Source organism: Dasypus novemcinctus, chromosome 8, assembly GCF_030445035.2.
Source record: "Dasypus novemcinctus isolate mDasNov1 chromosome 8, mDasNov1.1.hap2, whole genome shotgun sequence".
Lineage (NCBI taxonomy): Eukaryota > Metazoa > Chordata > Mammalia > Cingulata > Dasypodidae > Dasypus > Dasypus novemcinctus.
In genome coordinates this window covers 60124051-60138098 of record NC_080680.1, presented here as the reverse complement: position 1 = coordinate 60138098, position 14048 = coordinate 60124051, and the positions used below count along the sequence as shown (strand labels likewise).

The 14048-nt window shown below is 37.5% G+C and overlaps 1 protein-coding gene across 4 annotated transcripts in view; it reads right to left on the bottom strand.

Moving 5' to 3' along the window:
• CNTLN (centlein) overlaps positions 1–14048 on the bottom strand; it is a 425457-nt gene that overhangs the window by 246807 nt on the left and 164602 nt on the right. For 3 of the 4 annotated variants that reach the window (XM_058301903.2, XM_058301901.2, XM_071216755.1), the window contains exon 6: positions 7016–7153. In XM_058301903.2, coding sequence (XP_058157886.1) covers positions 7016–7153 — 138 coding nt within the window. The remainder of the gene's footprint in view (positions 1–7015; positions 7154–14048) is intronic. The other variant, XM_058301902.2, reaches the window with a different exon arrangement.

Below are 14048 nucleotides of genomic sequence, written 5' to 3'. Positions count from 1 at the left end.
GAAATGTAATACTCAACAAAAAGGAGAAGAGACAGATGGCAATAATGGATTCTGGTTGTCTTACTCTGACAGAGCTACTATCACAAATATGAGACAGTGAGTTGGCTCACAGTTGTGAGGCTAGCTAAGAAGTTCAAAATCAAGATATGGGTAAGGCTTACTTTCATTACTGAAGACCACAGTATTCTGGTGCTGGCTGCCATCAGTCCTTGGGGTTCCTTGAATATATTTCTGCCACTTGTCCCATGGCAATGTTCTCTCCTTTCTTATTTCTGTGATTTCCAGGTTCTATTTATAAACATCTCAGGTAATCAGGATTAAGGCCTATTATTAGTCAGCCAAAGGGGTGCTAATGCATGTACCAGAAATCTGTTGGCTTTTATACAGGGCATTTATTTGGGATAAAAGCTTACAGTTATAAGGCCCTAAACAGTCCAACTTAAGGGCTACTTCCTCATCAAACTCTGTTGCCACATGTTGAAGTAAGATGGCAGGCAACATATACAAGGGTTCAGGCTTCCTCTCTTCTCTTAAGGCCCCATGGGCCCAGCCTCTTCTGATCTCAGCTGTAGAATGGCATCTCCTATGTTCTCCTTGAGTCAGTTTCCATTTATATAGTCTACCAAGGGAGTAGGGACTCAACTCTGAGTAGCCATGATGACATGGTCAAATACAAACCCCAATCTTACCATAATTTAATCAAAGACATCTAAGCTGAATCTAATACAATCAAAGGGGATTGCACCCAGAGGTGATTAGTTCGCAAACATAATCTATTTTTGGGGTTCATAAACTATCTCAAACTGCCACAAGGCTTTCACTGGTAGAATTTGCCTTACCTTCACTAAGCATAACATCCTCAAAAGTTCCTATTTACAATGGGTTCATACCCACAGAGATGCCAATTAAGATTAAGAACATGAATTTGTTGAGGTACATAATTCAGCCTACAATGCTGGGTATTGCCATTTTTTTACTAATAATACTGGAGAAAGTGCCAAAGGTTCCCTCGCGATATAGTATAGAATACATACTGAATAAAGACCTAGGTAAATGCTGCATTTAGGAGGTAGACATGAAGGAAAACATACCACCTTGCATTATATACTATGTAAAATACAGCAAAATTACTTTTCCTCCAGTGTTAGAAGACCTTGCTATTTACTAATGTGAAAGCCAAAATCAGTAGTTGGCTTGCATTTAAGAATGCTGCTGAACAATCTATATGTATCCTTAACCATAAGAACCACACCCAAGAGTACAGAGATACATATACCATGAGAGGCATTTGCTGGTTAAAAAACAAGTAAAGGGGGAGCATATCTCCCATCTCACACTATTGTGTGAAAATACCCTCCCTAAGTGGAATGGAAGCATAATACAATGGTTAGATGATGTTTCCTTCTCTTTTTTTTTACCTCACCCCACGATCCTCTGAAAAGTATATGGGGTGGCATTTATATCAACGTGACCTTCTGATGCAAATATGAAAGGTAGAAAAGTAGCAAAGTAGCAAACAAACAAGGTTTGTTACAAAACTCACATACGTGGTCTACTGGAAAACAATGATATTGTGTAATCTCTCCTAATTTGAAAAAGAATAACAAAAAGTAACAGGGCTTATTTTTAAAATGGGGGACATAGAATTAAGGGAAAAGAAATTTCACTGTACACATTGAGAGGAAAAGTATGCCTCTAAGTTATTAAAGGAATTAGAAGAAAAATTTAGAAGACATATAAATAAGAAGCCACTGTGCCTCCTGGAAGTATCATAGAAAGACATATGAAAGAAGAGGTTGAAATAAATATGGCATAAACAACCATAATAAAATCTCATTGATGGCAGGGACTTTTTGATCACTACTATAAACAGAACACCTAGGACAGTGCTCATACCTTACTAAATATTTGTTGTTGCACTGGTCGCACCTTATCCAACTTTTCCAATTCTGTCAGCCTCACCTGCTCCCTATACTCTCAGCCCCTTGTTCTGCTATCTGCCTATTAAGTTCCACTGCTACCTACTAAATCTACACACTCATGTGGTTCCATCACTTGAGGCAACCAGTTGCATACCTAGAATCTTTATCTCCTTGTACCACTTTCAGACTTAAATAAAATGGACAACACATGGAATGGTATGAGCAGTTAACTTTGATCAATGGAAGAAAAAAAACCTGAGGAAATTAGGCAGATAAATTTTCTTCTTCCATCTCATGAACTGGTCTCAGACACAGTTTCTCTTTACAACCTGTACAGAATCAATGTGGGTGGCTAATTCAGTACACCTGTTGTCTCTTCACAACTTATCATGAAGCTTAAGCCGGAATAATATTACTCATCACTTTGAATTACATTTTATCCTTCCCTTCCTCAGATTCTTCTTCCCAGATTCACTTTACACTGGAATTGTATCCCTAACTTAGGCTCTGTTTTCTAGAGACTCTGGGAAAAGAGAGTTGTTTAATGGATGAAACGAAAAGATAACATAAACAGAGAAACAATAATAGTATAAATCCATAATTAGAAGCAGTGATAAATAAAATTAATGCTATAGAAAATAAAATTAATTTGGTTAGGTTCAAACTTGACAGAAAGGAAAAAGTAGAGAAAACCTCTAAGGAAAAGTCTGGGCTAAGCTAAAACAAAGGATGCTGAGAATCAACAATGCTTCTTCCCATCTCCAAGAAGGATGTTAAATTCTGTAAAAAACACTGTTCCTCTGAAAGATAAATACAATGCTCTTTCACTTAAAATGATGCTATCTAAGGGATGAAATGGGCCACGGAAAAAATAAGAAATATTCTCATAGATATACAATTTGATAACAAAGACAAACAGGGTTTCAGACAGTTTCTCTAGGTAATTCTGCAGTTAAAAATCTCAATGGCTTCCAAAAACAAAGGTTTATTTCTTGTTCATATTACATGTGAATGTTCTCTAGTTTATGAACCAAACTGGAAAAGGAAATTGTATTGAGAATATGCTACTCTCTTTGGCAGAGGGCAAAGAGCAAAGGCAGACCAAGCAATGACTCTTTTAAAACATGTGCCAAGGGAAGCAGATGTGGCTCAAGCAGTTGGGTGCCCACCTACCACATGGGAGGTCCCAGGTTCGGTTCTTGGTGCCTCCTAAAGAAGATGAGTGGGAAGGGGATATGACTCAAGTGACTGGGCCTCCACCTACCACATGGGAGGTCCAGGTTCAGTTTCCAGTCCCTCCTGGAGAAGGTGAGCTTCCACAGTGGGCAGGCATGGCAAACTGACGCAAGATAACACAACAAAAAAGACACGAAGAAGAAAGACAGTGAAAGACACAACAAACCAGGAAACCGATGTGGCTCTGTTCCGCAAGGGAGGTCCCAGGTTCGGTTCCCAGTGCCTCCTAAAGAGAAAAGAAGACACAAAGAGCAGACAGTGACTGCAAACAATGAAGAGTAGAGATAAATAAAATAAATCATTAAAAATAAATAAATAAAGACAAGCAAGACAGCGAGCTGACACAACAAGATGATGCAACTAGACAATTCAAAGAGGAGACACAATAAGGAAACACAATGAAAGATACAACAAACAGGGAGTGTAGCTGGTTTAAGCAATTAGGTGCCTCCCTCCCACATAGGAGGTCCCAGGTTTGGTTCCTGGTGCCTCCTAAAAAGAAGACGAGCAGATACAGAGAGCAAACAGCAAGTGCAAACAACTTGGGTGGTGGGGTAGGGAGAGGAAAAAATTTAAAAACAACAACAAACATGTGCCAAGACATGGCATATGTTACTTTCACTCTCATTCTACTGTCCAAAATAAGTCACATGGCGAAATCTAATGGCAATAGAGAAAGTATACTCCAGTAACAGGGAAGACCTCAGTAAAAATGAGCCCATGGGATAAATCAGAGTAGAGGAATGAACACGTTAAGAACAAATAGTTTAGCAATGAACACTGAAGCAATATAAGTATAGAACTGAGCTTAAATATCTATGGGCATTGTGATTACATAAGAGGAGATAAATGTTATAGTACCTGCAATGCAAACTGAAGAGGAGTAAAAAAGTTTGACTGCATGTGTTATTTCCTAAATTATTCACAGCAGAGTGTGAAAACCAGCTAAAGATGAAGTGTAGCTTAAAGAAAAAAAACATGATGACATCAAACTCCATAGTTTTTCTTTTTTCTTTTTTTTAAAGATTTATTTATTTATTTATTTCTCTCCCCTTCCCCCTACCACCCTGGTTGTCTGTTCTCTGTGTCTATTTGCTGTGTCTTCTTTGTCCGCTTCTGTTGTTGTCAGCAGCATGGGAATCTGTTTCTTTTTGTTGCGTCATTTGTTGTGTCAGCTCTCTGTGTGTGCGGCGCCATTCATGGGCAGGCTGCACTTTGTTTCACGCTGGGCACTCTCCTTACGGGGCGCACTCCTTGCACGTGGGGCTCCCCTACGCGGGGGACACCCCTGCGTGGCACAGCACTACTTGCGTGCATCAGCACTGCACATGGGCCAGCTCCACACGGGTCAAGGAGGCCCGGGGTTTGAACTGCAGAACTCCCACGTGGTAGATGGACACCCTAACCACTGGGCCAAGTCCACCGCCCATAGTTTTTCATGTCATTTCTTTCTTCACTTTACAGAGATTAAGAATTAATGTTTCTTATAGAAAATAAATAATTACCTGATATTTAATAATTTCCTAAATTTCACTTATCTGTTTTCCCAGTCTTATCTTACCATTACACTCAAGAAAAACTAATGTTAATACTTAGTAAAAGAGCAGATGCAATATAGTACAGTCCCTTTTATCTAAAAATATTTCTGTCTACCTATTCTACAATCAATAAATATGGATTGAAAAAAGTCTGGAATGATCCCCATCAAATTTTAATAGCTTTTACTTCTCTAGAGTAATATGTTTTGTGCAAGGGTTTTTTTACCCTCTATCTTCTTAGTACTTTTCTGTTCTCCATGTACATTTTTAATAATTCACATATATGATTTATATAAAAATAATTAGACTTGTATTTTATTAGTTATCATGCCAATGTAAACAAAAATAAAGCAAGAATAGCAATATTAATTTCAGAAACTAGAATTTAAAGTAAAAAGTTTAGCAGAGAAAGTAAAAAACAATTCACAGCAAAAACAAAATGATTGTTCACACTTTTTCCATAAATGATAGCACTTCAAACACGTACAGAAAAAAAAACTGTAAGCTAGAGAGAGAAAAAAAACACTTGGAAACAATATGAAAGGAAGATCTCATTTAAAAGAACAACAGAAACATGAAATAGCTGGGAATGAATTTAATTAGAAATATTCAAAACCTAGAAAAGAAACAACTTAAAACACTTAGGACATTAAAGTAAACAAATGTAATGACACACCACACTCTGGAACAGGAAAACTAACATTCTAAAGATGTTCAATTTTCCTTAAGTTGACCTGTAAATTTTTGATGTTCTAATAACAATACCAAACAAGAATTAATCAAATTTATTCTAGTGTTCATCCAGAAAAGTGAATAAACAATAATGACCAGGAAAGCTCAAAAACAGAATAACGGAGAATGTGCCATATATTCTCTTGTACACTCTTCTTCATCTCTACCTATCCTGTACCCTTGAGAGGCCAGCCTCTACAGAATACACAACACGGCTCCTTGTCCTCTGACTCTGACTGAATGTGAACAGTGGTAAGTACTAGCAGGAGATTAGAGGGTAAAGGGGAAAGAGGTCAGCATATTTATTTCCCTGGCCCCTGTCTGGTGACCCACAGTTTGCATGTGACTATGTTTCCCTACATAAGTCCATTGTTCCCATTAGGCAGCTTCAGTCCCAAGTTTATACATCTCAGTAATAAATGAGATTTGGAAACAGCTCCTCATCTTGCCTCTCTGGCTGAGGAATGGTAATGGTTTCTTCCAAATCTAAGATAGTAATCTTATCTAGAATTGCTTTTCTGGCTTTTATCAAATTTTTAGCTTTAAATAAATTATACCACCAGTTAATAAGCCAATCAATCTAACACCTATAAAATTTATACTCCTCCTCAACACTATAAGAAAGTTTTTGCGATACAATAAATTGATAAAATTCTAATTCACTTAAATTTTGTTAGCTTTAATGAAATCAAAATATCTCTTGCCCAAAATAAAAACACAATGGCATATTTAAATTTGCTAAACCATAATTTACCCAATGGGACTATAAAAAGTGCCCGATATATAATATTAACTAGACTCCCTTATCTATGTTCACTAAAGTGAAAAATAATCCACAGCCAAGTTTTACCAAAAGAGCACTCTACCCCAATAGTTACCAAAATGGCAGTGACTGCCATTTTTGAGAATTGTTAAAATTAAATTAATTAAAATCAGTCCCACAAGGTATATTATAACCTCTATAAGCACATCTTCATCCCATCCTCTGATGTCACAAAAAGACATATATTTATATATATATATGTATCTGTTAACCTAGCAAACATTCTGCCTTTTATTTTCTCTTTAAAACTATTTATAATAAAGGTAATTACAAAATAAATTAACAAGTAATTTAAAAATCTTTCAAAACAATTAAAAACAAAAAGCATTGTGCTTATTTTTTTCAAATACTTTGAGTACTATAAATTTAGGTTGATATGGAAGTAATATTTCACAAGTGTAAACTATATAGAACATAAAAAAAAGTAAAAATTGTGTTTCTCAGTTTGTTGCAGACCTTATAACAATAAGGTACATTATATAACAAGTAACCAGGAATTTTGGAAAGAAACAACAAATGGCACTGTTCTTGTTAAATACTGAGAAACAAGGGCACTTTTTGACCATGCTCCCCAATCCTGTTGATACCACTGATTCTACTGGGTATCTGTTCCCAGTTTTGTGTATACAATTACAGACAATTTCAATATACAAATGTACAAATAGATGTAGCAATAATTATTTTGTGTTTATAATAAAAGCAAATGGGACCATTCTGAATAGCTAAAGAAATTTCTATAATGCTAAATTAAAATTTGAATATACTTGCCTAACCAGGGTAATATCCATATCCTTCTGGATAAGTTCAGTCTGTTTATTATTCAACTGTAATGACAGAGCATTATATTTACTCTGTGATACTTCAATTTCTTTCCTTGCTTCAATTAAATTGTCTTCAAAGGTCTAAAATCAGAAAATCAGACATATATCACAATAAATCATAATTATTGAATGTAATAAAAAGTGCTTGTAAATTTAACTATGAACAGAGTTTTAAATAGTTTCCTTTTTGTTTTCACTTACTATAAATAATTAGTGTAAACAACTTTTATACCAGCCACAGATTTTTATTTTTAAAAAAAATTTATTATGCCTTTCTGGAATGAAAGGTTAGGAACAAATAAATTTGAAAATCTGTACAGAATTTTTTACTATAATAAATTATTTTGCAATAAATTAATTAAATGAACAAATACGGGTTTAATTAAACAGTAATCAGAACAAGTGGCAGATATTTCACTATTTCCTTGTTTCCTATTTTAAACACACATACTAATAGAATCAGACCAAAAAAATAGAAAAATAGTATTACAAAGATATAATCTTAATTTTCAAGGTTTGAGATTCAAATCAGGTACTAAGTTCTCTTAAGAGTGGTAAAATTTCACCTAAAGTTCTTCAAAGTTGGCCATTTCCTCTTATTATTCTCTAAATCTTTTTTCTGTTTAAAAACAAGTTACAAAATTGATGTTACATTGTTAGAAAATATATTTCCTAAAAATACATTATAAAATTAAGCTTAATTCTTTTTCACAGGAAATTAAATGCTCACAGAAAACTACACATTCACTATTTCAAAAGTGAGCATGAAGTGTTTTGTCAAACAGTAGAAAACTACTCTTACCAAGCTCCCACATCCCATTTTTTCACCCTGTAGTATCCAGAGTGATCTTATAAACATGAAAATTAATGGCTTTCTGCCAAAACAGCACTACTGTTCATCTGAAATTCCCATTAATTCCAAATGCAGCAATGATGGATGGATGGATGGATGGAGGGAAGGAGAGAGAGATGACAGATATGTAGAGACATAAACATTTTAACCCAGAATACACACACACACACACACACACACGTACAAACTATGCCTTGGCTCTGAAGCACAGACTGGTAAAGGGAAGCTAAGTAAATGCATTCTATCTCTGTGCCATACTATAACCAAAGGGGAGGCTAGATGTTCAACTTCTATGAAATAATTAGGAATAAATGCATCCATATGCATGAAAGGAAAGAGAACCCAGACTCATAAAATGAAGTTGGGGACTATAAGAGGGCGTCCCAGTCTTAAAAAGAGACTAAAAAAAGTTGTAATTGTGGCCTAGAAGCACAGAAGAATTTTTTTTTTATGCGCCACTGATAGGATCTAGGCAAATCTTACCACTGCCATAAGGATTCAATCTAACATACCAAATATTAGGAAGGGATAAGAGTCCCCAGCAAGAACAATAAAAGACCTACTTCCAGACTGGGAATCCCAAGAACCAGGGACCTCAAAACTTCTTAAGAAGGACAGATAAGCATTAGAATGTGGGGAGCAGACCAATAAAACATTCCCTACCAAAATGAACCCTTAGAAAATCTAACCCTCAAAAAGGGAGTTAATAAAGTGATGATCAGGAGGTCAACACCATCCTAGTAAAATGCAACTAATAGATACATCTGAAAATGACTTTAAAATGAATTTAACATCCTAAAATAGGTAAATATTATAAAATAAAAATGGAAAAATCAGACCGCCATGTGAAAAATGATAGTTGTTGGCAAGAATAGAATTAGGAACCAAATTTATTTAATTTTATTTTTTTGTCTTTTTTTTTTAATATTACATTCAAAAATTATGAGGTCCCCATATACCCCCCACCCCCCTCACCCCCCTCCTCCCCCCATAACAACAATCTCCTCAATCATCATGAGACATTCATTGCATTTGGTGAATACATCTCTGACCACCGCTGCACCCCATGGTCATTGGTCCACATCATAGCCCACACTCTCCCACATTCCACCCAGTGGGCCATGGGAGGACATACAATGTCCGGTAACTGTCCCTGAAGCACCACCCAGGACAATTCCAAGTCCCGAAAGTGCCCCCACATCTCATCTCTTCCTCCCATTCCTTACCCCCAGCAGTCACCATGGTCATTTTCTCCACACCAATGCCACATTTTCTTCAATTACTAATCACAATAGTTCATGAATAGAATATCAGTAAATCCACTCTAATCCATACTCTATTCCTCCATCCTGTGGACCTTGGAATGGTTGTGTCTACTCCACATCTATATCAAGAGGGGGCTTAGATTCCACATGGATGCTGGATGCAATCCTCCTGCTTTCAGTTGTAGGCACTCTTGGCTCCCTGGTGTGGTGGCTGACCTTCTTCAACTCCATGTTAGCTGAGTGGGGTAAGTCCAATAAACCAAAGTGTAGGAGCTGAAGTCTGTTGAGACTCAGGGCCTGGCTATCACATGGTCAGTCCAGAGATTCGGGTCCCCTGGGTATATATTAAACCCCAGCACCAACTACAGTTCTGGTAAAAGTAACAGGAGAGGCTTGTGAACAAAGACCACATCTAAGTCCAGCTCCATCACACAGAAACACAAACTCCAAAGTACGGCCAACTGACATGGCACTGAATTCCATCTGCCATGACCATAGAACCTGTGGGTCTCTGTAGCCCTCAGAAAAACCAGTATCCGGGGTTGTATCTACTTTATCTGTCTCTGCAACTCTGCTGAGGTGTGCATAAGGGCAACCCCTCTGATAACCTCACAGCTCTTTTTGGAGACTCATAGCCATATAAAAAAAAAGTTACTCCAAAAATCCAAACAAGGCCACATGGTAGCTTGACAGGTAACATCAGAAGAGGTGGTAAAATGAGTCAATTTGGGATATGACATGTTAAATTGTCTCTGAAATAGCAGAGAAAAAGTTCTTTAAATATCTTTCAGGGGAAGCAGACTTGGCCCAATGGATAGGGCATCCACCTATCACATGGGAGATGTGCGGTTCAAACCCCAGGTCTCCTTGACCCATGTGGAGCTGGCCCATGAGCAATGCTGATGTGCGCAACAAGTGCCCTGCCACGCAGGGGTGTCTCCCACATAGGGGAGCCCCACGTGCAAGGAGTGTGCCCCGTAAGGAGAGCTGCCCAGTGCAAAAGAAAGTGCAGCCTGCCCAGGAATGGTGCCGCACACATGGAGGGCTGACACAACAAGATGACACAACAAAAAGAAACAGATTCCCGTGCTGCTGATAAGGATAGAAGCGGTCACAAAAGAACACACAGTGAATGGACACAGAGAGCAGACAAATGGGGGCAGGGGGGAGAGGGGAGATAAATAAATAAATAAATATTTTTTAAATAAATAAATAAATGTCTTTCAGGGAAGAGGGCTGAGCAAATAGGTAAACAGAGGTACAACATACCATGAAAAGTCATACTAGAGAAGGCATGAGTTTGAAAACAAAAATCCAGATATCATTTCACTCAGATATATTTTTAAATCGTTAGAAAATACTACACCATGTTTTCCAAAGAGCTGAAAAACCAAGACAGAAAAAAAAAAAAAAACTAAAATGCATCAAGAATAAATTGCAGAGAATTGTGGGAACATGGCTGACGGGTTAGGCATATAAGCTTCTGCTCTCATTAAAACAATAGAGAAAGAACCAGAGGCTGCTTTGGGGACCTGCTTTGGGGTACAGCAAACAGCACACTACTTCACAACTCTCAGATGAGTGAAGGTCAGAGAAATGAAGAAACCAAATCAAGTAATCATGAGTTATTAAACCTCCTGGCTACCAGGAAGGGCTCCCCTCCCCAGCCCTGAGATGTTAAGTGACAGTAAAACTCCTGGCAAATTTTATCTACCTGAGAGTAGAGCAGATGACATCCTCCCCACCAGGTCCTCTGAATATGTATAGAAGGGGAAGGTGCTCTGAGTCACCTAGGAAGGTACTGGATGGATAGAGAAGCCAGGGGAAAATTATGAGTTGCTTGCCTTGGTAGATGAATTGGCACACATGCCCAGCCCTCAGGGCGGACAGCCTAGGTGGAATCCCTGGTCCCCTGCTCCAAACGGGAGTTTGAGTGCAGATTCCCTGTGAGGAAGAGGGGTCTGGGAGGGTGGAGAGTGATTTCTTTGCCATGAGTTTAGCCAGCTGAGCCCCCCTTGAATATCAGAAGGGACCCAGACTCAACAGGGAGAGGGAAGGAGGATCTCTTGAGGCAGGCTGTCACACCCAGCCACCCAGGTAAAGAGAAAAATAACATCAGAGAGGAGGCAGACACGGGCAGTTGATCAGCAGGGTTCTGATGGATTGCAGGGAATCTAATCTGCCCAAGGAAAAATGGGTAGATAGCCTTCTGAAAGGCTCGATACCCTAGGGAGGCAGAACATCTCAGTGGGAGAATTCCTGCCTAGTATATACAAGGTCCCCAGATTGATTACTGGCTCTTCCTTGAGAATTAATCCTTCAGGTTAGCAGGCATCCAGCTGAAACTTTATGACAGGGAACAAAGACATTCTTTTCATATTAGCTTTTCGTGGATCTCTCTTTTTTTTTTTTTAATTTCCCTTCTTTTACTCACTAAAATCCAGTTCAAAACCTGCAGAGGGCAGGCTGCAGGGTATGTGATTGATGAACATCAGCATCCTGAGAAGATCCTTAGGGGTCTAAGAGAGAAGGCTATTTTTCCATGTTTATTTTTGTCTTTTTTTACTTTTTAATTTTTTCTTCTGCCACCTTTTTTAAAACGAGTCACTGCTGTTTCTTGTTTGTTGTTTCACCTTCCTTTCTCTGCCTGTTTTTCATTTTTCCTTTTTTTCTTTTGCTCACTGATTTACTCTACCAATGCTATTTCTTTTTGCTCCTTTATCTTTATATCTTCTGTTTTCTGTTGCTGTTCCTTCATTCCACTTCTTTTATTTGATGTCCAATTTTTCTTGTTTTTATTGCTCTTGCTCTCCTTTTTTCTGTTTTTTTTTACTTTTTTCTTTCACTCTTTTCTCTTTCTTTTCCCCTCTTCTCGCAATTCCAGCCTTTTAATTCACTCCGTATACTTTTCCCTATTGTATCTTGTTTCATTGTTTCCATTCCACTTTTCTAACCTTATTCTTCTGTTCTTCTTATTTGTGTTAATTTTTCAACTTCCTAGGTCTTGTATAGTTCCTCTCTTACCTTTTACTAGTATTATTTTTCTCTTCCTAACTCTTTCCTGTTCTCTGGTCCTAATTTTTTTCATTCAAGAGAATACAGACAACAGGGAAATGGAATAAGAGGAACAAAGTGTCATGGTGAAACCTTACCACCCCCCCACACACACACAAAACAACAAAATAAAACCAGAGAGTAGAGAAGCTACTCAACTGAATAAACCCATCAAGGTAAAGAGATTCCTAGACACTAACAAAAAGTTACAAGCCATACTAAGACATGGGAAGACATGGCTAAGTACAATGAATCAACTAAAAACCACGAGGAGATGCAGGACATGGAACAACTCATCAGAGATGTCCAAACAAATATCATGAATCAACTTAATTAAGTGAAGGAAGAGATTAAGGATATTAAAAAGACAGTAGAAATTGTAAACAAACATCAAAAGATAACAGATATGATGGTGATGAATGGCACAATGAAATATACTAGAAGCACCCAACAGCAGATTTGAACAGGCAGAGGAAAGAATCAGTGATGTGGAAGAAAGTACATCAGAAATCAAACAGACAGTAGAACAGACAGATAAAAAGATAGAAAAAACTTCAGCAGGGACTTAGGAATTTGAATGACAACACAAAGTGCACAAACATATGCATTATAGGCATTCCAGAGGGAGAAGAGAAGGGAAAAGGGACAGAAGGAGTGTTGGAGGAAATAATGGCTGAAAACTTCCCAACCCTCCTGAGGGAGATGGATGTACATGTCCAGAAGTGCAGCACACCCCAAACAGTATAAATCCGGAAAGACCTACCCCAAGACATATGTCAAATTGTCCAATGCTCAAGACAAAGAGAGAATACTGAAAGCAGCAAGAAAAGCAAGTTTCACATTCAAAGGAAATAGATTAAATACTGATTTCTCATCTGAAACCATGGTGGCAAGAAAGCAGTGGTATGATAGTTAGGGTGCTAAAAGAAAAAATTTCCAACCAAAAAAATTCTCTACACACCAAAGCTGGCATTCAAAAATAAGAGAGCACTCAAAATATTCACAGATAAACAGAAATTGAGAGACTATATCGACAAGAAACCTGCACTTCAAAAAATACTAGAGAGAGTTCTGCAGGTCAAAAGGAAAAAACATGAGAGAATTGAAGGAGAGGGTAAGAACAATTTAAAAAGATAAAAAGAGAAATAAAAACAACATATAACACACATACACCTAAAGAAAGTATGGTTAATGTAAGTAATTCCTTGACAATAATAATAATGAATGCTAATGGCAAACTCTCCAATCAAGAGACAAAGAATGGCAGAATGGATAAGGAAATATGACCCATTCCATATGCTGTCTACAAGAAACCCATCTTAAACCCGGGGATGCCAGGAGGCTGAAAGTGAATGGTTGGTTGGAAAACAATTTTAAAAGCAAACAATAACCAAAAAGGGCAGGAATAGATATACTAATATCAGACTATAAAATAGACTTTAAATGCAAAACTATTGTAAAAGATGAAGAAGTAAGCTACATATTATTTAAAGGGCCAATCTACCAAGAAAGAACAATCATAAACATTTATGCCCCTAACCAGGGGAACTTAAAATTCATGAGGCAAACACTGGAAAAACTAAATGGAGAAATAGATGCCTCAACAATTAAAGTGGGGGACTTTAATACACCATTATCACCATTAGACAGACCATTTATACAGAGAATCAACAAAGGAACAAAGACTTTTAATAATACATTAGAGGACCTGGACCTAGGAGACATATACAGAACATTTAACCCAAATACAGCGGGACATATATTCTTCTTGACTGCACATGGATCATTTTCCAGGACAGACCTC